The 24604-nt window shown below is 39.0% G+C and overlaps 2 protein-coding genes across 3 annotated transcripts; one reads left to right on the top strand and one right to left on the bottom strand.

Annotated features, from left to right (window-relative positions):
* Nucleotides 1-633: 633 nt before the first annotated feature.
* LOC137274223 (cytochrome c oxidase assembly factor 5-like) lies at nt 634-5025 on the bottom strand. Of its 2 annotated transcripts, none has more exons than XM_067807285.1 (4): nt 4963-5025; nt 4282-4406; nt 2625-2729; nt 634-1267 (listed from the first exon to the last, which is right to left on the bottom strand). In XM_067807285.1, the coding sequence occupies exons 2-4, from the start codon at nt 4393-4395 to the stop codon at nt 1226-1228; spliced, it is 261 nt and encodes an 86-aa protein (XP_067663386.1). In that variant the 5' UTR covers nt 4396-4406; nt 4963-5025; the 3' UTR covers nt 634-1225. The 2 variants fall into 2 exon arrangements, with proteins under 2 accessions (XP_067663386.1, XP_067663387.1); XM_067807286.1 differs by having other exon boundaries at nt 4972-5002.
* Nucleotides 5026-5044: 19 nt separating this feature from the next.
* Nucleotides 5045-24604, top strand: LOC137274222 (protein unc-50 homolog). Its single transcript, XM_067807284.1, has 8 exons — nt 5045-5193; nt 9519-9759; nt 11429-11454; nt 11847-11912; nt 12359-12479; nt 18284-18423; nt 19025-19126; nt 20870-24604. Exons 2-8 carry the CDS (start codon nt 9533-9535, stop codon nt 21004-21006), a joined length of 819 nt encoding a protein of 272 aa, XP_067663385.1. The 5' UTR covers nt 5045-5193; nt 9519-9532; the 3' UTR covers nt 21007-24604.

The following is a 24604-nucleotide window of genomic DNA, read 5'->3' as shown; positions in this document are numbered from 1 at the left end:
AAGAGTGCCCTCCATTTTCAGTAGTTTTCAAGACTGTACGGCGCAACGTACCACACGCTTTCTTCTTTCTCCCAAAAAAGGATGTAGTCTGGGAGTATTCCAAGATGATGACAGTGCCACTCACAGGTCCTATTTGTTTTATGACATCTTGTAAATATGTAGAAACTTTATATTTTTAGATCTGAAAAGAAACTTCAATCAAAAGTTGATCCAATAGAGAATTTTAGCTTTCAATAATCCTTTTATTCGCCCTATGTTTGGGACAATGGATTCATTGCTAAGACATGATAAAAGAGACCAACATGAATGATAAATGATCAACTTCTAAGTTATAAGCAAGGACCAAATGCATGTTAATGAGCACTCCAAAAACACTGATCAGAACAATATTATTTCTTGCATCAAAGTTTTGCACCTTAACAAATGATGACATAAATAGATACTTATGCAGTCAGAAGTTCCAAACGTTTATGAGTCTTCATAGCTGCCACATACACACACAGGTCAAATTCTTCACAAACCATTATAAACAGTATGAAAACACAAAATAGTTAAATGCTGGCATATCTCCTCCTAGCAGACATTCATGTTGTTGTTTAGATCCTGGTCTGGACAAATAACAAAGAGACAGTATCTCACACACACCTTTATTCCACACTACTGATATGAACATCATTGCACATCATACAAAACTTTCACATCTAGCAAGTTACATTCACGTCTTTATGTCAACATCATCTAAGTTACATGTCTCCAACTTGAATACCTCCTTGTCTTACAATCAGTGGTGACAAATCACTGATTACAATCACTGTACCAAGATTCTTTGATTCAAGCCAGACTATGCTAAATATTTGTTTATCAGACTTGCTGATCACCTTTTGCCATATTCCATGAAATGGTACTTGTGTGTATCTATTGCTTGATAAATCATGTGAAAAATCTTGCAAGAGAATTAATTGTTGTATCACAGAATACAATTACCACATACAATTCAGTTTCCAGAGAACAGTTTCAGAAATACCTTCAGCAGTCAATATTCATGATCGTACTGGGCTTAGTAAAGGTGTAATGAATCATAGCCTCCACCCAGGTCCATTAAGTGGTCCTCTGGTATCAGGTTTAACAGCACTTTTGTAACAGAACTTGACTGACCAGTTGATTGAGCAGAACCAGTTGCCCACAACTCTCATTTGTCACCTCTCTCACGTACACACTGTCACGCTCAGTAGCCCTTCCTTCCACGGAACCTGCTACGCATGTCAAGCTGAAATAAGAAAATGGATAGTCTCTTTTACATTTAAATCACCTCTAAGGTGTTAGCTGTCATAGTAAGATTTTGCTGTGGTCTTGCAAATCTTCAGTACAGGTACATCACAAGTTACTGCCAGTATATGAAATGGGGTGACGAATCAAGTTTGTACTTATAAATGTTCATGAGTGAGTGAGTGAGTTTAGTTTGATGCGGCACTCAGTAATATTCCAGCTATATGGCGGCGGCCTGCAAATAATCGAGTCTGAACCAGACAATCCAGTATCAACAGCATCTGCATCCATCTGCGCGTGTCAACCCAAAAATCAGCGAGCATGACCTCCCAATCCCATAAGTCGCCTCTTACGACAAGCATAGTTGCCGCTTCTGGCAAGCATGGGTTGCTAAAGGCCTTTTCTACCCTAGACCTTCATGGGTCATTCATTCATGAGTGGGTGGGTGGGTTTAACACTGATAACTGAATATGTTCCCGGCCCTGTATTTAAAATAGGAAAGTGAGATAAGGTGCTAAAATAATGTAATTAATAAATTGATGTGTGATTGTTACATACTATCAGAAAAGATCAACACTGTTCCTTGGATGAAAGCATACTCCAGACCAATCACATTTAGTGTTAGATAAAATGGGTGTAAGTTACGGTTTGAATGAACAGACATTGTCTACCTACCACATTTTTAAACTGTTTTCAAAATATTTCCCATAGTCAATGACATAGTAAAATGTATACCCTTGGAAAATGTATTGGCCCACAGGACTGGCTAAAAAATATAGTAGTAATCCTGCCATGTAACTAACAAGCAGCAAGCAAACGGCCAGATGCTATTTCATACACTGATGTAAGTCACAATGATGCCAGTCTCATCTGTGACAGCTTCCATGAAACCCTAAGGCATGGATATAGTCAGTGAGTGAGTTTAGTTTTTAGCTGGTTTTAGCAATATTCCAGCAATATTGTGGTGTAGAACATCAAAAATGGGCTTCATACACTGATCCATGTGGGAAAACAAACGTGGGTCTTTGGAGTGATGAGCAAAAACTTAAACCACAAAGTTACCCCACCACCCATTCATGGAAATAGTAAGGACAGATCCAGAAACGTACATGAGGTGACCCGGAATTTGAATCCCTGATAGTAAATTTGCTGCAATGGAACATAACCACCTCAGATGACTTGGCTATCTTGACAAAGCAGTGACATGTAAGATGTCAGCACCATTATCAGGCAAGCGGACATCTCTAATGAAACAAAAAAGCAGTGTTAAAAATGAAATTATTCCATACAAATATCTTCGTATTAAGCACCTCCTAGTAGGCAAACAAAAGAATACAAGCAACAAAACGAGCTCTTACAATTGATCGTTTACACTCGAAGAAAGCAGTCCGGAGGTTGTGACACTTGTTGGGTATACTGGGATGGTGGCCGAGCTGAAGACACTCCCTGGGTGTCTTACCGTCCTGTAACAGGACAGCGGGAAGTCATACGATGGGTCAACATTTTCATAATGCAATGGTCAACTTAACTCTCTATCATTTTCTTCTGTTAATAGATTCAACTGTCACAATCATAAAATGAGTGAGTGAGTGAGTTTAGTTTTACGCCGCACTCAGCAATATTCCAGCTACATGGCGGCAGTCTGTAAATAATCGAGTTTGGACCAGACAATCCAGTGATCAACAACATCAGCATCGATCTGCGCAATTAGAAACCAATGACGTGTTATATAGGTCAGCGAGTCTGACCCCCCGATCCTGTTAGTCGCCTCTTACGACAATCACAGTCGCCTTTTATGCCAAACATGGGTTGCTGAAGGCCTATTCCACCACAGGACTTCATGGGTCAATCATAAAATGAAATAAAATGATATCATAACAGAATGAACAAGTTCTCATCAATGAAAGAGTCTTGCCTTTATTGTTACTTTTAAAATGTCAATCAAACAGACTGGATGTGGCAGTAACATGCTTTATTAACCGATCAATATAATTTAAAAAATGAAACATGTTCGTTAACAAAACAATATCAGTAAAATCCACGGAATAATAGCATGATTATCTAATACATATTAGGACTGTACTCTGCAATGGCGGGGGTTGTAAATAAATATGTCTGGACCAGACAACCCAGTGATCAACAGTATTAGCATTGATCTCAATTGGGATACAATGACATGGCCAACCAAGTCAGCGAGCCTGACCACACTATCCCATTAGTTGACTCTTACAACAAGCACAGGTTACTAAAGATCAATTTTATCCCTGATCTTCATGGTTCTTCCACAGTATTCTGAATATATCTTAGTTCTACAAAAATCAACCAGTGATTGATAGCATGAGCAGAAATGCAGGTAACTGAGTCATGATGACAAGGAAGAAACAAGGTTACCTTGGCTCAGTTTTTGTACAAATGTGCAGAACACCCTCTGTTAATCATATCTATATGTGACCGACTCTGATGAGCTCAAAGCTAATCTCTGGCTCTAACTCAATAATTAATAATAATTAATCATGTTGATGGGTGGGTATGTGAGGTGAACTACAACTACCCAAACAAAACATAACATATATGGAGCTTTTAGCCAATCAGATGTCGACTTTCCCTACAGACTTGCCTCCACAGATTTACAATTTTATAGAAATATTTTCAGTAGTAATTTTGGACACCAGTTTGGAATTTTGTGCCTGAACATAAATAATCCAACCAGAAAACAGCAGAATCACTGCAACACATTACTGAAGATGCTATCATACTCAGAAAGGAAATTTAGTGTTAAAAAGAATGATTACATACAGAAAAGAAACTTTATCATATATATGTGGGTTTTTTTCATAAGCTTTTCACAACCTAGTAGAACATGGAGAAGCTAATTGGCTGATAAGCAAGTTTACCTGATATGACCTCCAACAGTGGGGTAACGTTATCAGATCCTTACAGAAAGACTTATCAATCAGTCAGAAGTGAGGATCCAAGTCATAATGATATTATCTGCTATTAAACAACCTACACTACCTTCATCACACAGTCACTCTTCAGAAGACAATCTAGGAGGTCTTCTCGGATACCAGAGCATGCTGTCTTTGCTTTGGGTTCCTCCCCTTCCTCTTCAGGATAGTACTTCGGCATGACCACAGGACCTGACACAGAGTATGTGAGTGATTGATGATTAAATTTAAACGGATACCGGATACAAGTAATATTTCAGCATGTGACCTATATATGTAAAATCAACATTATCAAGCCATGATGACACAAAACTCAGAATATTTTCTTTCTGTGAATTTATCTTTTGTTGTGAACATGATTTCTAGGAAATTGTAACTGATCATTAAACATTTGTCTAATGTGTATTTGCCTATTAGAAATTAATTGTATTGATAACTAAATACTGGTTTCATTTCTGTACAGAGCAAATAGTAACACAAATTTATTTATATTAGTTGTCATTAGTTTGTAGAGAAGTTGTAATTCATCGTTGAAGATGGTTGGTTGCTCTCATCACAAAAGTCATGTACAAATATCATTCAGAAAAATCATCTTCACTTTCCAACTTAGTTGGCAGCATTATGTATATTCGTGCATATGTGATTTTTAGTAAATTTATGGTCATCGGATATAGTGTCTCCGAAAAAGGAAACAGACATTGCAAGTTATTATCTTGACTGCATGCTTTGAGTTTCAAAATCTACTAACAAACTCAACTCAATGTGTTGTTTGGGGCACCCACAATTAGAGTTATACCCCTTTGATAAGAAGAGGGAATTGTGGGTTGACTGAGCATGCGCATTGCTCAAATTAGGAGTTGTATCAACTTCCGCTTTGTTGTTCTTGCAAAGTTGTGAGAAGTGACACTTGTTATAATGATGCATTTACATTTGCTATAATACAGACTTGTTGGGAAGAAGAACGTTTATTTAATCTGGTGTAAGTATACGTTTATATCGACGAGATTATGTGATGGACAATTTCAAAGTTTGGATGAATTATGTGTGTTGACGACGTGGCTTGTTATGATTTCGTCAAAATCATGTTCCCATGTTGCGGTTCTGCTTTCTAGTACTGATAGGTGTTTTAATTGCTTCATTTATTTATGTGAAAGTCGGTCACATCCACACCTTATTACACGAGGAAGATCCCAATGGAACGTCACTGCGTCCAACGCCACAGTGAGTTACATTGATAGAGAAGTCGCACAGGGACTAAAACATCATTGATTGTGCATCATTACATGTCATTATTATGACAGACAAAATGAACTGGAAGCAAAATCCAGAAAATTGTCTGAAAAAAACGTCTCCCAAACACCATGGGGGTAAGAATTCTCTCCGTACTCCCCACCATCAAAAACCAATATTACAAACTGACATGCATACCTCACCATAAATATGCATTCAGAAAGCTCGAACAGGTATAAAAAAAAGACAAACAATCAATGAACTTGTTTCAGTGTTGGAATATTACACCAGGGAAGGACACAAATTTACTATGTGGAAAGAAGGGGTTATGGGCGGAACTCTTTCCCCAACATGGACTGTAATTTCTTGTGTAAAGATTCTCAGCTTTGGTGCACATTTATCTCAAACATTCTCTCAAGTACTGACATATTATCCTTATTGTTTAATGCAAATTAAAAAAATAATGTTATTTTGTTTATTGATTTATTTTCATATCATTGTCTTAATTTCACTGGTATTTTTACCATCTGTGGTCTGTACAGTGATGTATACTTACACATTAGAGGTCACATGCAGCCAAACTATCAATCATAATCAAAACAGAGTTGTCACTTATTCATGATATATAAAATGCATTGCTGTTGAAGAAAAAAGCAAATAACAAAATTATAAGGATATAATCGCAAATCAAAAATACAATGTTTTGTACTTTGGTTTACTTCCCTCAAAACGAAGCAGCCACGATATTGAATTCAGCCAGGGCTGGTGGAAGTGCACTCAAGTGAGATGCTGGTTCATTTGCTGATTCGCTTAGCCAGCTCTTTGTGGCCTGTAAGCCTGCTAGGTGTTAATTTCAAATTGCACGTGGTCAGTGATTGAAGTTGTGCATTGCACATTGTCATTAGCATGCAGGCAGGCATATATATAGGTGTCACTAAACCAGACATTGAGTTTTCACTGCTTATCACAAACAACATGTTTTTTTTTTATGTAACAAGTAGATAATTTACTTGTTTGTGTAAACAACCAAGATTAGACTACTGCTCACAACCTCACTCTCCAGGCAGGCATACTGTTTCAAGCTCCGCAAACCTATTCACTGCACATGCGTTATGAGTGCAGCTTAGCTGTTGAAACCACTTTTTCCGCCATTGCTGGGGTAAAGTTAGTGAATAGTTTGAACTCTGATTTCACAGGCTTTTTTTCATTGCCATCTTTTTTCAACTTTATAGGTTGAATTGGCATTTTTAATGATTTGTTTCGGTAAGTGCATACCAAAAGGTATCAGAATCTGCAAAGTTGTGTTTTATGTTACATGTGACCTTTAACACCTTTTCAAGTGTATCATCATGATTATTGTTATCATGTTTATGTGGACATTACAGTAATTTCCTGACACGTGAAGGTCCAGGGTAGAATAGGCCTTCAGGAACCCATGCTTGTCATAAAAGGCGACTATGCTTGTTGTAAGAGGCGACTAACGGGATCGGGTGGTCAGACTCGCTGACTTGGTTGACACATGTCATTCGGTCTCAATTGCGCAGATCGATGCTGATGTTGTTGATCACTGGATTGTCTGGTCCAGACTTGATTATTTACAGACCACCGCCATATAGCTGGAATATTGCTGAGTGCGGTGTAAAACTAAACTCACTCACTCACAGTAATTTCCTGAAGAGTATGTGGTCCTGAAATTAAGAAAATTGGCAACCCAAATTAAAAATTATGCTTAATTCCTACTCTTAAGGTAGTCTAATATATTACAGTGGAAGCCCTGAAAACCAGCATTCCTCCAATCTGCTCTGAATATCGGCACTAGAATTTGATCCAGTTAGCAGCTAGTTAATTTATGATCATTTGCACACCCTCTAGGCCAGTGAAGGAGGTGAGATTGAAATTAACTCATCAAGAAGAAAAGTCATTATATACTTGGACGCTTGTGATGTATTCTTTAATGTTATCTGTACTGAATATAATCATGATAAAGTATTTTACTGCATATGGAATATCATTCTCATGTTGAAGAAGGAAAAGTTTGCTAAACGAACGTGGTGGCTATGCCGCCATATTTTGCAGGTCACAACACATGCCCTTTTACGGGGCTCCATCGTATATTATGGAAAATATATTAAATTAGATGAAGATCAATATGCCATTTTAAACATTCGTAAGACTTCTGCTTGTATCCCCCCTAAATTACAACTATGAGGGAAAATTTCTTCGAGTGTCATTTTTGAAAGTTGAATATGTTTTTAGTATTGTTCTCATGTAATTAAAACAACATGTTGAAACTCATCCTTATCAGATAAGGAATACATATTCTGGTGATATCATGTGACTAGATTGAAATTTAAGGGGGGATATGGGTAGAAGTCTCTCCTCCTGAGCACCATGCCAGTTAGAACACATGAAATGAATTACAAACCTAACAGTGGTAAAGTGTTGTAATCCTGAATCTTGCCTGTCAAACTTGAATTTGTCGACAGGCGATATGAGTCATGCCATATAGTCTTGTTCAGATCATTTGGATGTGAGCTTGCATAGGTTATTGTCTATAATTACTATTTAATGTTTGTATCCACCAACACCAACTTATCCCATAACCCATTTAATCATTTGTCATGTTCATCATGCAGCTTTGGTAACAGCCCTAAGGGACTCCATGTTCAACACTTCAACTTTTACCTCATTGCTTCCCGTTGTCAGCAATGTTGCAGTTTTCAAAATCTATGAGCAGCACTAAAACCTTTTACCCACGTAATTAAAGTTAACTAAAATAATTCTCTTGGCTTCATGTGGAATGGTAATCCTTCTTCTGTTTCCATATTGTGTTTTGTGATTGTCTGGTTTTGTGTAGATAGCATGATGATGTTTTTATTTAAATTATAGCAACATATATTTAGCAGCACTTGTTATTCTACATAACACAACATATTACAAAAATGACACTTTAATCAGTTTTTAATATTCAGGGGTTGTGGGGTAGCCAAGTGGTTAAATTGTTTGCTGGTCAGGTTCAGTTTCCCACATGGGTACAATGTGTGAAGCGCATTTCTTGTGACACCTTTGCCATGTTACTTCTGGAATATTGCTAAAAGTGGCACAAAACCAAACTTACTCATATTATTCACTCTGCATCATGACATGTCTCTAGCCTTTTCAAACACTTCTTTGTATTTTCTGGAGCTATTGACATGACTGTCAAAGCTATGAATGGTGTGGGTTCAAGTCAACCCCAAAAGTACTAGAATGTGTACTTTAACATGTTTTCAGGGAAAGTGAAATTGAAAAAACATTATCCCATCTCATGTAGTGCATTTTCTCTTGTTCTTTCAACCTGGGAGTGGAAACAGCTCACCTGAACATCCCCCGTACCAATGACAGATATAGGGCCTCACTGGAAGTTCATGCAGATCATGAGACCAGCCCAGGTTGTTCATGTGACTTTCAGCTGTGGTTATTCTTTTTCTTGGTGTACACTGATATTTATGGATAGTTTTGATTTAGATGTCCTTGCACACAATAAAGATCACCTGGGGTTATTCATGAGTTATTTTGGTATGTGAGAAGATGGTTGTGGAACTCTTCAAATAGTCTACAATCTGGATGCAAGGAAGTTGGCTCCAGCTGCAAGAAAATCTTTCCACTTTCATCTTATGATTATTATGAAACAAAGATAAAGATTTTAAGTATAAGGTGCAAGAGTTTGGTCCCTTAGACAGCTAAAAATCAAAGTGAGATGAAAAAGATTCAGTGTTTGTCAAAGGTTAAAGAATTATGACTGAGGATGATTTCTTACACTTTCCTTCCAATCTGTACCTTAGCGGGAAATTGTTCCAGCCCTATAATGTCTTCACATTTCTGTTGAGCCTGAGACTTGAGGTGCAGTCAGTTGTGGATGTGCTGATGTGGATGTGATTGCCTAACCTTCTAGGTTTGCAGCCCTAAATCATGCCTGATCTATCCACTGGTGTTCATCAATCCTTCCTTAATTGTTTCCTGACAGCTTCTGAATGTCTTGGTTCAACACCTTCATGTTACACATAACACAACACATTTTGTATCTGTTTTCAGGATCATTCGTAAACATGTCCTACACAAAGATGTCTCCCCCAGTATCCCCCACTGGGTCCCCTCCCTCCTCCCCTCTCAGTAGCTATGGAAACGGATTCAGTGGAGCCACCAAGTCAGAGGCTAGACTGACAGCGACAGCAAAGAGACGAAAATATTTCCGACGCTTGTTCAAGTTTCGTCAAATGGACTTTGAATATGCATTCTGGCAGATGGTGTTTCTGTTTTCATCCCCACAAAAAGTGTAAGTATTGCAACTCCACATTATGGACAGCTTGCGTCCAGAATGATCAGCTGATGATTACTGACAGTAATTATTACACTGTCTGGTAAGCTAAGTACATTAACAGCTATCTGATTATTGAAAGAGGGCCAGTGGGTAGCCTAGAGGTTTAAGCTTTCACTCATCAGGCTGAAGACCTGGGTTCAATTCCCCCCATGGGAACAATTTGTGAAGCCCTGTTTTTGGTGTCTGTCGCAAAGATATTGCTTCAACATTGCTAAAAGTGGCACAAAACTAAACTCCCTCACTCAGTTTTTTAAGGTCCGTCAAAGTCCTCAGGTGGTGGTAATGAACATGAGGTTAATGAAGTCGTTGTCTCGTGGTCTTTTTTATGTATGTTTACTTGTCAGCTTATGTAGTATGTTTGGAATGTATTGTAGATAGGCAAATACAGATCATCACAGAATACTAGCATGAATAGCATATCGTGTTACCCCTACTGAACCTATGAAGAGATGGTTGATCATGTCAGTGACTGAGAACTTTAGGTGACTTTTGTTGTCAATATTTAGATACTGTGTCTTTTAAGGGAGATAGGTTAAAAGACCCCATCTTCATAATGAGGAGCAAAGCCTTTATTTGGTGTGTGCTTACAGTTGTCAGTTGTTGAAGGAATAATCTGTTACTCCATAATCATGATAATGATGCAATTTGCATTTCTTATAAAGAAGTTGACACTCCATAGATTTCCTTACCTGGTGGGTATCTCTTCTAAATTCAATTCAAAGACTTGGTTGTTTGATTTTTTTTTATTGTACCAAAAGTAAGTACGTTGGGTTGTGCCATTCAAGGTTTTACACATACTTTGAAAACAGAGTCATAGTGACTCACAGCAGTTATTTTTGGGAGTCATTTTTTATATTTGGGAGTTATGAAAATGAAATATTTAGTGTAGTATTTATTTGTGCATATCATAAAGCATGAGTTTTGCAAAATTGTGTTGTTTTGTGTTGCATTGCCATTTATGTGTTAGTTAAGGAATAGTAAATTGTTCACTGTTCAATTCAGTGATAACAAACTGCAGTATATTGAACAAATTACCATGCTTGTAATATATTCACTGTAATCAACAGTTATGAATAATAACATGGTATGTTAATATCACAGACCTTATGGTTGTTACTTTTCACTAGAAATTGATGGTTCAGTCAAAATTTACACGGTTACTTAGATAGATAGATTGGATATTTATATAGCGCACATATCCACGCAGTAGTGAATGCTCAACACGCTGGTATTTTTCCCTCGATCACCGGATGTCAGTCTCAACAGTACATCGTATTTCAGTCTCAACTCCCTGGGGAGTATACAACTCTTGCTGCCACTAGGCGCACCGAGTTTATTGTGGCTCTCTCATCCTAACGAGGTACCCAATTGACAGCAGAATATACATTTTTAAAGAAAGTAACTAAAGATAGCATATGATGTTCGTCAAATAGAATCATATTGTTCCAAGATATCATGATACTGATAAGTATTGTATCATGAATATTCTGTATCATCACACCTCTAATTATCATAATTATCATGATTATATGAGAGCTTTTTTTCAGTTGTTTCATGTTTAAATAGGTCTAGTTATATTACTTTGATGGTATTATTTTATCATTTTTTCTGTTATTTATTACAGGTATCGAAATTTTCAATATAGGAAACGTAAGTAAAAGTTTTAAAATATTTCGGTGTTGTGTTGTGCAAGGATTTATAGAGGGCAGATGTTTTTCAGTCCCAAGTCCCGTATTCCCACAGTGGTATGAGAACATTTGCAATATATTCTGATATAGTTGTAGCTGAAGTCATTGCTGAGAAAACCTAACTCAGCAAAGAGGAAGGAACATCAATGGCTTGATATATATATTCTTGTCATGATGAATGTAGTCTTAAACAGTAAATGTTCATATAGCACTGAATAGATGTAAATAAATAGTTCAGATAAATGCATTTTAATGATTGACAGCATGCTTAACATGGAAAAATATATTTTGAAACATTTTTATAAATATCTTGAGATATTCAGCCTCCTGTTACAAGCATCATATTTCTTTCAGATACAAAAGATCAGTGGGCCCGGGATGATCCTGCCTTCCTTGTTTTACTCAGCTTCTGGCTACTAGGTAGGCCATTATACGTATACATTTCTTATGTAACCAGTCAAAGGAATCAGACATACATTATGACTCATTGTGGTACAACAAGCAATGCCTTCCACCATGAGCCACACTGCTGCTGTGTTAGTGGAATGGTTGATGCAAAACTGTGCAAGAGTTTTGAATAAACCTTAAAATGTTAGACCATCTGACACTGTAGTTGGTTCTCATTGTCATGATTATTTCCAGCTCTGGTATTGTTTCAGCATTTTTTTAGAGATAATTATTTTTTGAATAAAACATAATTCAAGCACAACATATTTAAAACAGCCACTTGAGAATGAGAGCCTCAAGCAGTGACATTTCATAAGCGAAATGTGGATACTTTGTGAATCCAGTAATAATATTATCTCTTGTATGGTAGATACTTTGTACAGTAGCAAAGAGATCATCTGTATGTGGTGTTGTTCCAGCATCCTCTGTTGGATTTGTTGCTGTGCTGGGGCTCAGTGTAGTGGCTTTCATCAAGTTCTTCCTGTGGGTAGTGTTCTTGGACTGCATTGGAGTTGGACTGGTTATTGCAACTCTGTTATGGTGAGTACATTGTGTATCATAGAAATACATAGCGTGATTCATTGTTAGGATTAAAATAAGGGTGCTACAGGGATTTACTGTCCTTTATGAAACTATAGCTCTTGGGGCCTCCCTGTAATTATATTATGGGGCATGATCAGTTCTTGGTAAAGTAACTAAAGGTGTGGTGTGGTGTACGGTAGTGTTCAGTAAGGCTTATACCGATGATAATTTTAAAGGTTGGCCACCCATTTTGTTCTGGGGTGGTAGGCGGACAATCAGTTTTGTACACATGTACTGGGAATTGGGGTTGTCAGCAGCTGAGTACATAGAACATTAAGGAATTATGCTTAAGAATTATGAGAGGGAAGGGGGTATTAACATTGTACATGCATGTGGGATCACTTACTGTGTTACATAAATTTTGTGTGTGTGTGCATGGGGAGGGGGCAGCATTCAAATTGTTCCTTTATTTGTCATGTTTATCTGTTGTCCTTAACTATAGTTATCTTCCTTTTTGCAATCAACCATATTGTTTTAGATTTGCATTTGTGTCTATCTGTGGCAAACTAGACTTGAGGTCTGCATTTCGTTGTTTGCAAATGGCGAGATGGTTTCACATAGTGTGAAAGAATTTTATGTGATTTCTTTGGAAAATGTATATTTTTCCTTATCTTTACTCATGCTTAATTGCTTATCTCCTCTTCCTGACGAATCCCTTGAGGTTCCCTTCTAAAAAAAAAGGACGTAAAATTCACACTCACCCATGCATTACCTCCCTTCCTATGCACATGGTCAGCTGATCGGCCATGATACTTCACTTTCTCCCTACCACCTGACGAGGGCAGCTGGAGGCATCAGGGGTCCCATATGTGGCAATGAGTCTCTCAGTCTTTTGGTTTTTCTAACTAAATTTGTGTTGTATGCGGTTTTTGGCTTGTATATGTGTATTATTATTATACAAATTTGTGATTGTTGTAACACATATTTCAGTGTTCAATCATGTTTTCAGTGCAGGTTACGGCTGTCGGCTGTTGACCTGCATTTACTTTGGCCGGCGTGTAAACCTTTATGTTCTGCTCATACTCGTAAATGTTGTATTAGTTTGTCTGAAAAAGAATTCTTATTATATTTACGGTCTGTTCACAGACATGCTAGAGATAAGCAACGTCAGCTCACATTAGACATGTCTAAATCTGGTGAAATAAAATCTGGTAACTGTTTAATTATTGATGCTGAGATTCATTCCAGTGATATACCAGACGTATCTCCGATGTTGTGTCCAGGGTCGGACGAGTCCCTTCCCAAGACTCAAAAGAGACCGTCTGTTGAGGCAGGGCTGTCACAGCCCAGGAAATCTAAGTCATCAGAGTCAAAGTCTTTGTCTGTAAGATCATCGCAGAATCATCCCTCTTTGATGAAGAAATCATTCGGGAAAGAGATTGTCTCGTCAATTTTTCTATGAATTTCTCCGTTTATGATATGGAATGAAGACATCAGTCAACGGGAGTCGGCAACTGGATCGACACTGACGGCATCATCAAGGCCTCAGAACCTTTTTCATCTACAACAGACATCGCAGATGTCGACTGCAACCTCGGGCATCGTAGACAACTCTTCAACACAGTCATCAATGCACACACTGCATGCATTCGATGCTGGCGCCTTCATGCAACAATTCACAATGCTGATGATGAATCTTATGGAGCCATGGTTGGAAGAGGAAAGACGGCTGCACTCATCAACGATGTCGACTGCAAATCAGCGAGAGCATTCATCTAGACCTGCACTCACGTCTGATTATGAAGAAGAGGTGCATGCACGGATGCACTCCAGAAGATCCAGGTTCCCTGGTCATTGGGTTGCAGTACAGAGAAGGATACACCCATGCCGAGTGAGTGCACTCGCACAAGTAGTTATACTTGGGTGAGTGACGTCATGCGCTTGCGTGAGTGCACTCGTGGATGGACTCGTCAACGGAGAAAGCCTCCTTCAATCTCCCCTATTCATAGAAGATGCCGTGTGCAGTCATCCTCCCCTTCAGACTTAGACTCACAAAGTCAGATCGTCGGCGGTCTGTGAATTCGTCTTACTCTAGGAAGAACGAAGCTAGACACCATCGTGATTTGTCATCGGAGGAAGCCCAATTTTCGGACTCAGAACTCACATCATGGATTATGGATGGCTTAAACCTTGTTTCACCATCTAAGGATTCCACTGAATTCAACACATAAAATGAAGAATGATGACTCTGATACGTTAACGTTCCCACTGATAGCTCCTGTATCTATGATCCCTGTGACTTTGTCTACAGCATTTAGGTCAGCAACCAAGTTTCAACAGCAACATATGCCGCCTTATAACGCATGTCGTTTCCCTCTTCATCACATGGAGCCATTCATCAGAGCACCTGATGTAGACGAAGGTTATAAAGTTATCAACTCAGCTCGCAGCAGATTTTACAAAGTAGAAGATAAGAGACTGACGCACCTTGTCACTACTGCGAGGCGAACTTTCTTTGGATTAGCTCGATCTAGAGCCATCAATGATACTCTCATCACTAAATTCAGCAATCCTGCCAATGAGGAAGAGAGGATGATCCTGTCTGCGCTTATTACACAGAGGAAGGATCAACAGTTTATGTCCGAGCATCTAGTCTCTACTACTGTTGGTATTAATCTACTTCAGAGACGGGCTCCTGTCCGCCGCGTCATGGAGTGAGAACTTCACAAAGTCTTTGTTTCAAGCCCCATGGTCTGCACCTACTGTGTTTGATGGAAGGATCGAAGAGGTAGCAAGGTCGGTTACTCAAGATTCAAGGGAAGTTATGATGATGAAATCCATCGACACTTTGACTTCTGTCCTTAAACAGACAAATCAGCTTTACAGTAGCATGTCCAAGTTCTTCAGGGTTCAAAGAGGACAATAAATCCAACGATTGAGGGGAGAAATCGTCTTCTTCCTTTCGTCGCCCCTATGGAGTAAATAATTGCTCTCAGACGTCAGTGCTTTTTATCTGGACGACGGCATACAAGCGCATCAACGGAAAAGTCAACTCAGACTACAATTAGACTTCACAATCTGGCTACTAACACAACTGGGATGGTTAGCAAATCACCTAAAGTCGGAACTGGAACCTCAACAAGATATCAAATTCCTCTGGATTCGTTTCATCACTACGTTGAATCAGATTGTAGTTCTGGAGGACAGAGGGGTCAAGATTCAAGAAATGATAATGCAAGCTCTACTCTCTCCGTTAACACTTCGACAATGGCAGTGTCTACGAGGTCTCTTCACGTCAGCACAAGATATAACCAGAAGAGGAAGACTGCGTCCCTTACAACGATTCTTGAATCTTCATCTCAACAACAGAGGACAGATTCTGCTCCCAGACAGCTTGAAGTCTTTTCTGATGTGGTGGACTCGCCAGTCGAATGTCTGCGCAGGAACCCATATGTTAGAGCCGGCATTCAACAACCACTTCTGTGTAGACGCATCTCTACAAGGATGGGGAGCTCATCTAGGAAGCAGCAGGAATTTGGAAGGAAGAGGAACAGGCTCTTCACATCAAACAGCTGGAAATGAAAGCGGTCATTCATGCCATCCACCACTGGTTGACAGCATTGGCAGACAAGTTATTAATGATCCACATGGACAACTCAACAGTAGCTTTCTCGTCCTCTTCGTCCATCTCCAACAGAAAAGATGCTGTATCGGGAAATGTTTCAACTAATCAGTCAAGCTTTCGGATCACTGCAAATAGACGTATTTGCAACATGATACAATTACCAGAGTGGAAGAATCTTTCATCCACCCCCACACAAAGCAAATGCACGGCCAACCATCGGTATTTCGACATCACGTATGGACCATATTAAGACTTGTTTGAAACGCAAATGATTTTCGGCGAGAGCTGCGAAAGCAGTCACCTTAGCCTTACAGAAATCCACTCCCACACATTATGACGACAAGTGGAAACATTTTGAGGCATACCTCAGGAAAAAGGCGACTCATCCTCAAATAGCAGATCATTTATGCTATTTACATCATTCTAATTGTCTGAAAGGTTCTACATTATCTTCATACTTAGCAGCTCTCACCTGAGTCGTCACCATGGGAACAGGGACCAAGCTGACTAAAGTAACAGCTTCTTACCTTACTACATTCGTTACTACAAGTTGGATGATCAACAGCACAGATTTAGAGCTCCAGCGTGGGACCTAAATATTGCACTCCAGCATCTTACAGGTGATGTGTATGAACCACTTGATTGGACTTCAGTTGAAATGTTGACTCAAAAGACGCTATTTTTACTTGCCCTGGTATAGCTGCAAGAATGTCAAAAATTCATGCTCTAGACTTTAATCTAACAAAGTTTGATACACGTCACCAAGAAACAGCTCATTTGGGTCTAAGATGGGATTTCATAGCAAAGAATCAACTACCAGGTCAACCGGATAGACAGTTCCATATACCAGCCTTGTCTTCAATCTTGGGACCTCACAATACATAAGATTTATCATTATGTCCAGTCAGAGCATTAAAAATATACATTGCACGTACCAAATCTAGAAGACTACGGTTCATGCGCCTATTTATCCTAGTATCTACTGAGACACCCATGGAAGTATCCTGCAAAACTATCTCAGTGTGGATTAGAACTGTTATACTTAGAGCATATAAAGCAGCAGGATTAGGCCCGCCGCGAGCTTCTAACATGCATGAAGTGCGAGCCCTAGCCTCTACACTAGCGCTACATGGAAATTGCTTGCTATCTACTATTATGGAAGGCTTTTTTTGGAAGTCAAACACAGTGTTTGCCAACCATTACCTGTGAGACATAGCCACGGAGGACGTCACTGGCATTCATCAGTTTGGGGCACTTGTCGTTGTTCAGCAAGTAACAGGTCCATGATGACGCTGACTTAACTCACCCGATTTATCACGTGATTTGTGGAAGCCAGACGCTCTGCGGAGTATTTTGGTGGAAAGTCTATGCGCACGTCTTGAACAGACTAGCATGAGTGATTAGGACCTTGTATTTATGATGAAGATATTTGAACATGAAGAAAGGTCGCAACTAGTCTTGATTCCTATATCTTGACATTTAGTTGCATCAGAAACTAGCAGGACCCTAGCTACTGTTGGTGTCATCACGTGCCAGTCAACAAACCCTTCTATGGAAGACAAATTCGACTGGAAGTGATCCCCACCCCACCCCCCACCCCCACCCCCACCCCAAATCTACAATGAATTTGAGAAGAATATAACTAGTTGCCGCTAGGGAGGAAATCATTGGACGTAATTTGGAACAGACTGCAGAATCCAGCATGGTCTTGGCCCACCACCGTTTCTGTCGGATTCTGTAAGCAATTAAGCATGAGTCAAGATAAGGCAAAGTATGTAATTTTCCGAATAAAACTGACATTTTATACTTTTCCTGACTCATGGTGAAAGTCCTCCCAGCCGCCCCTCACAGACATCCTGAATTCTGGTATTCTTGTGTTGGGCGATTATGGGAGAAAGTGAAGCATCATGGCCAATCAGCTGACCATGCGCATAGGAAGGGAGGTAATACATGGGTGAGTGAATTTTACGTCCGCTTCTTTTAGAAGGGAACCTCAAGGGATTTCAGGTGTCAAGCAATAAGCAATTAAGCATGAGTCAGGATAAGTATTAAATATCAATTTTATTCAGAAAAATACATTTTTGATGTTGACTTGAAGTTTTGGATGAAACCTTGAGAAAAACTTGAAACGGCCTTGATGTTAGTGACATGGATCATAACTATGTTCAAATTGCTCAGCTTGTTTCTTTTCCCCCAGGTTTTTGACCAACCGTTACATGATCACAGCGCCCCCTAGAGGGCAGGATGTTGAATGGGGCTATGCGTTTGATGTCCACCTGAATGCATTCTTCCCTCTGCTTCTCATCCTGCATTTTTTCCAGCTGCCTCTGCTGCATCGTGAGTATCTCCTGTATAAAGTGTATTCTTCACGTCCAAACTTCTGTTGGGGTGTCACAGGACAACTCGTGTGTCGTTAGGCTTCAACACCGGGATGAAATGGTCATATTGCTTATCAGATTAGGATAGTGCTTCATCTACTGTTGGGTCACATGATGCCGCTGTTTGGATTTATGCTCCGCACTGTCAGTCTCCTTCTCAAAGGGAGATCTTGATTTCATAACTTCCTGAGGTAGCAGTGGTATGGTAAAACAGAATTGTTAAATAATATTGTGATGGACTACCTGTGAGGTTTCGTCACCAAGCTGCCACTGTTTTTGTGTGGATATTTTCTCCAATGAGCAAGCTTATTACTGGAGATGACTGATTTTTCAATCGTAAGCCATAAAACAAGATATAATGTCAAGTGCTTAACATTGATTAATTTGTGTAATTCAAACATTTTTTGACAGTTTGGGTTTTCATTCCTATTCAGCAGGAGATAATGAAGTTGTAATTGTTATTTATTCTGTATTCATTCAGCTCTCATTTCAGTTGTAATGATATTGCTGAAGTACTGCCAACATGATGATAAATACTAACTAACCCACTCTCATTTCAGATTTCATCAACCAACAATATTTCATATCTTGTTTCTTTGGTAACACGTTGTGGCTTATAGCTATTGGCTACTACATCTACATAACATTTCTTGGATACAGTGGTAAGTTGACGCTTTTTAACCATCTGTAGGTATAGCAGCCAATGGGTTGTGTGATAGAGTGCAGTTTGTGAAGATGCTTAGTGTGGGGATAGAACAACCATCAGTTCTGGGTTAGAACTCAGTGGACCCGTGAAGGTCCTGGAGTAGAACAGTCCTTCAGCAACCCATGCTTGCCACAAAAGGCGGCTATGCTTGTCGTAAGAGGCGACTAACGGGATTGAGTGGTCATTCTCTCGCTGACTTGGTTGACACATGTCATCGATTCCCAATTGCACAGATCGATGCTCATGTTGTTGATCACTGGATTGTCTGTTCCAGCCTTGATTATTTACAGACTGCCGCCATATAGCTGGAATATTGCTGAGTGCGGCGCAAAACTAAACTCACTCACTCAGTCACACTAGAACTCAGTGTGGTTTATATTTTGGACCGAAACAATGCAGTTGGTAGGGAAGGCTGTGATTTGTGTTAAGTTGAAATCAATTGTTGCCCCCTTACTATCTTGTCAGTAGGAATTCAAAGATGGCTGTCTAATTTTAGCCACATATTCAGAGCCTCAGGTAAATGATACCAGAGGTCACCAAGATTTAATGAAAAGGATCATAGGAAATATGTTCAGACTAGCTATCAGACAGACTTTGTGGTGCTTTGTGGTTGTGTTTAATTATTGTGTTCAGCTGACGTCTAATTCTCACATCAAATAGCAGGGGGTTTTTTAAACAAAAAAAAAACAATCCAAAAAACACCTGCCACAGGTGAAGTGACTTTAAGAAAATAACTTGTCCGGACAAAGTTTCCTATTGTCCTGATTGTTATGACATAATCATGACAATGTGATTGTGAAAGAATTAGTCAACATGGTATTTGATGTTATTGTATAGTGGACTATTAAGTGTGAAGTGATAACTAGCAAAGAAAGATAACTCTAGTTTATAGTCATTGTTAACTTCAGTAGCTACAGCAGATATGAAATGAAATCCATGTTTATTTGGAGTTCGAAACCGTAAGCAGAAATTATCTAGTAGCTCACAGATGAGTAAGAAACCATTATTTGATTGCCTGAAATGAAACCTGACTAGGGATTTTGAAGCCATGAATAGTTGTCGAATTGTTGATGAGATACAGTTTTGTTTAGCTTGTTGAGTGAGGGGTTCGCGGAGTGGATGGAAAAGTTCATATTTTCAGCTTGAATGTTATGCAAGTGTGCTGTGGATGGGGCCTTCAGCATTTTAATTACAGCTCTTCCTCACTGGATTATCTGGTCCAAACTTGATAATTTACAAAGTACCGCCATATAATTGGAACATTGCTAAATGTTGTGTTCGACACACAAATCACAGCTAACAAATCAAGATCATTTTGTTTATTTCTGTATCTTATTGCAATAGAGGATTTCGTATTTTGGTTATATTTGGTTGAAGACTACATCAAAGAAAATTTGGCAGTTTGTTACTTGTGTGAAGAATCATAACTGGAAGAAATATTTAAATGTCATTTCTCATGTAAACAGTTATCATATCCTACTTAAAATGTGCACACAGAACCATCACAAAAGTGTGTATCTTCTAGAATTTTATTTTACGGTTAAGATAGGGTTAATGCTTTCTCTTTGGACAAAGTGGGTATTCTTGATATGTTCTAAAAAAGTATCTTAACTCTGATCACTAAGATCTCTAAAAGCATTAGAGTTGTGACACTTCCGTTTGAAATGTGTAAATGATGATGATAATGATCCCGTTTCAGCATTGCCTTTCTTGAAGAACACTCGGACGTTACTGTATCCCATCACAGGCATGGTGGTCATTTACATCCTGTCGCTCATCTTTCAGTGGAACTTCAGCTGGGGTTTGTGTAGCTTCTATCGCAATAGGGTCATGTAAGCTCACCCTCAAGTGTGACCATTGGAAAGTGCTTTATGCAATCACTACAGACCTGAGGGATATAGATCCGTTGACTCTGACATCAATATCATGATATACGCTTACCTGACTCCCAGAAGCTGTTCAGTGGTGGAATTGTCAATACCATCACAGATGTTCCTTCAGAGGATGTGGATTTTAAGAATTGTGGTGTCTCCTGTTGCACTGTGATTGGTGTGGTCTTACAGGTTGGTGGAGACACCATATGTTCTTGACAAGATTGATGAACATTTTACTGTTAAAAGGTGTCAAAGGCGTAAAGCAGAGCTGTATCTGTTTGGGATATGTCATTACAGTGTGGTTCACACCAACCTTGTGTTAAGAAGGTACTATCTGTTGTCATATTTAACTGTTTAAGCTTGAATGTGGGGTAAAGAATATATAATCCCGTTCTCCCAGAACTGACTGTATTACAGCCAGTTCTGCTGAATAAGACTACTGTCCCCAATTACTTAAAGGTCACATGCAACGTAAAACACAACTTTGCAGATTCTGGTACCTTTCGGTATGCACTTACCGAAACCAATCATAAAAAATGCCAATTCAACCTATAAAGCTGAAAAAAAACGCGATGAAAAAAAAGCCCGCAAAATCGGAGTTCAAACGTTTCACTAAATTCCTCCCAGCGCTGGGGGAAAAACTGGTTTCAACAGTTGTGCTGCGCTGCGCCCATAACGCATGCGCAGTGATAGATTAGCGGAGCTTGAAACAGTATGCATGCCCAGCATGCATGTCTGAGGTCGTGAGCAGTAGTCTATTCTTGGTTGTGTACACAAACAAGTAAATAATCTACTCGTTATGTAAAACAACTTGTTGATTGTGGTAAGCAGCCTCTGTCACAGAGAAAGCTCAGTGTCTGGTTTATTCACACCTATATGTCTGCCTGCCTGCCTGTCTGCTAAAGACAACATGCAATACACAGCTTAAATCATTGACCACATGCAATTTGAACTTAGCACCTATCAGACTATACAACATAAAGAAAATAAGTTGATTTATGACTCGTGCACCTGAGTCCCGTGTCTGCCACATTATGTAATTAGGCACGTGTGATACACATGACATGTTTTTATGTCTGTGGGTTGCAAACAAACTACATTCACTTTTTTCGGATGACTGGATCTGACGGAAACTTGTGCAAACTCTTGTCAGTTTCAAGTCCTGTTTTGTACTTGGACGAATGACAGATTCCAGCCACGCAGTAGTTTACCATCTCTACATGATTTTTTATTGGATCGAGTGCAAATTCAGAGAACATGTATTTTCTAAACCCAACATCTCTATATACATTCTTTATGGATAACGACTTCTTTTCGTGTATATGATTTTGTTTGACAACAGTGTATGAATCCATACTGAAACGGCGCATCAAGTACACAAAAAGAAGTTGTTATCCATAAAGAATCTTACTTTCTTGTGACTGGCTATACTTCTAAAATGCCCATCAGATAGATAATCTTTCTGTACACACAATGAGCCCTCAGCATATCAGCAAATGAAACAGCCAATCGGAAGCCGTCGTTACACTTGAGTGCATATCCAGCCGCTATGACTGGGTTCAGTCTCCCGAGGGCTTCGTTTCGGGGAAGTAAGCCCAAGTACAAAATACTGCACTTTTGAATCGCGATTGTACGCTTATAATTGTGTTTATTTGTTTTTTCAAAAGCAGCAATGTATATTATATGTCACGAATAAGTGATAAATGCGTTTTAATTATGTTTGATTTTGTTGGTTGCATGTGACCTTTAAGTGTGAGACAGTATCCTTTGTAGGAAGTATCTACTGTGTCTACACTTGACATGTGTCTTTACTTGGTTACCACTGAGTGTTATGAGGCTTGCACTATAGCGAGGGAATTTTGATATTCTAAGTTACATGGTAGCAGATTGCTAACAGCTGGTGAGTTACGACTTCTATGTATTGACTGTTATGTAAAAATGTCTATGGTACTCCAAGCAGAGTTAGCAATATAGCATACATCAGCTATTGATCTTTACCTGTCAGACATCAGGATTCCAGACAGCAGCTATTCATCCATGTTAAAATATAAGATGTCTTTAGCTTTCCTTGTGTCAGGCTGCTCTTACTTACTTAGAGCATGCTGCAACATTGATTTGTGTGGAGAAACACTGCAGTACATTTTGTCTTTTCAGAGGATGAAAAACAGAAATCTATTGACTTACAGACTGTTGCTTTTTTGCATAAGGTTTGCAGGCAAGCTGTCTCTTTTTGAAGGAGGAAATGAAATTGATACCTAAGCTTGGAATAAATATAGCATGTTTGACATGTTGAAGGGATTAGTTCAACTGATTCACTTACAACTGACAGAGGTGTTCATGTAAACATTTACCATGCCAACAGACCCGAGGTTCTTTGGTCTTTTTGGGGACTTTTGTTTTTGGTTTATTTTTGTATGTTGCAAATAATAACTTTATCCCAACAACTCCTTTACTCTCCTTGTTTGATCTGAACCACTGCTGTTTCTATGTGGATAATTGCCATGTGATCTGTGTACCAAGATTAAAGTATGACTACACAGTGCCACGCTGTGTACCATTAAAGTACCCAAGGCATGACACAGTTATGACAGGTTTGTTTGATACCTTTGTATCAAGGGCTGTACACGGCAGCTATTAGAGCAAGGATACTTGTGTTTGACTAGAAAGTTCATCAGAAACCTGTATTACACAGCAACCTGGCTGCTTACCTGAGACTGATGTAGGTAGGACTGAACTCATCAACTAGACCTTTTCCCTGAACCTGTAGGTAGGACTGAACTCATCAACTAGTCCTTTTACCTGAACCTGTAGGTAGGACTGAACTCATCAACTAGACCTTTTCCCTGAAACTGTAGTTGGGGCTGTACACACCAACTACACCTTTTACCTGAAACTGTAGGTGGGACTGAACTCACCAACTAGACCTTTTACCTGAAACTGTAGGTGGGACTGAACTCACCAACTAGACCTTTTACCTGAAACTGTAGGTGGGACTGAACTCAACAACTAGACCTTTTACCAGAAACTATAGGTAGGACTGAACTGAACAATTAGGCTGCTTACCTGACACTGATGAAGCAAGGATTACATTCAGTATGTGATAATCATGACAACTTTTTGAAACAAATCCTGAATCTTGGCACTCCTAATTTAGACAATTTTAATAGATTTTTTGCCTGCAAGTTTCATACAAATATCCACAGGTAATCCAGTTGCACAATTCTAATGCAAGAGATGCATTGGCTTGTGAAACTGGTTTTTACAGTGATTGCACTGTTTAATTTAAAAAATATCACATAAATACCATTTACCTAATATATGATGTAGTTGCTGTTTAACCACTATCTCTGCCTGTTATGTGTGTTTGTTTTATTCAGAGTATTTAACTGTAGGATCTTTGGAGGAGACCCTCTGGTTTTGTTGGGCACTTGTGTATATTGTACATATACAAATATGTCTTTGTATATTTCTATTTCACTTCTGTGTATGTATGTACATACTGATATGTATGAATTCTGTAATTATGTGTATATATTTGTAAATAAATGTGGGAAACATTG

The sequence above is a fragment of the Haliotis asinina genome, chromosome 2 (genome assembly GCF_037392515.1).
Source record: "Haliotis asinina isolate JCU_RB_2024 chromosome 2, JCU_Hal_asi_v2, whole genome shotgun sequence".
Classification (NCBI taxonomy): Eukaryota; Metazoa; Mollusca; class Gastropoda; order Lepetellida; family Haliotidae; genus Haliotis; species Haliotis asinina.
Note: the sequence above shows the minus strand (reverse complement) of the source record. Positions and strands in the feature narration are given on the sequence as shown.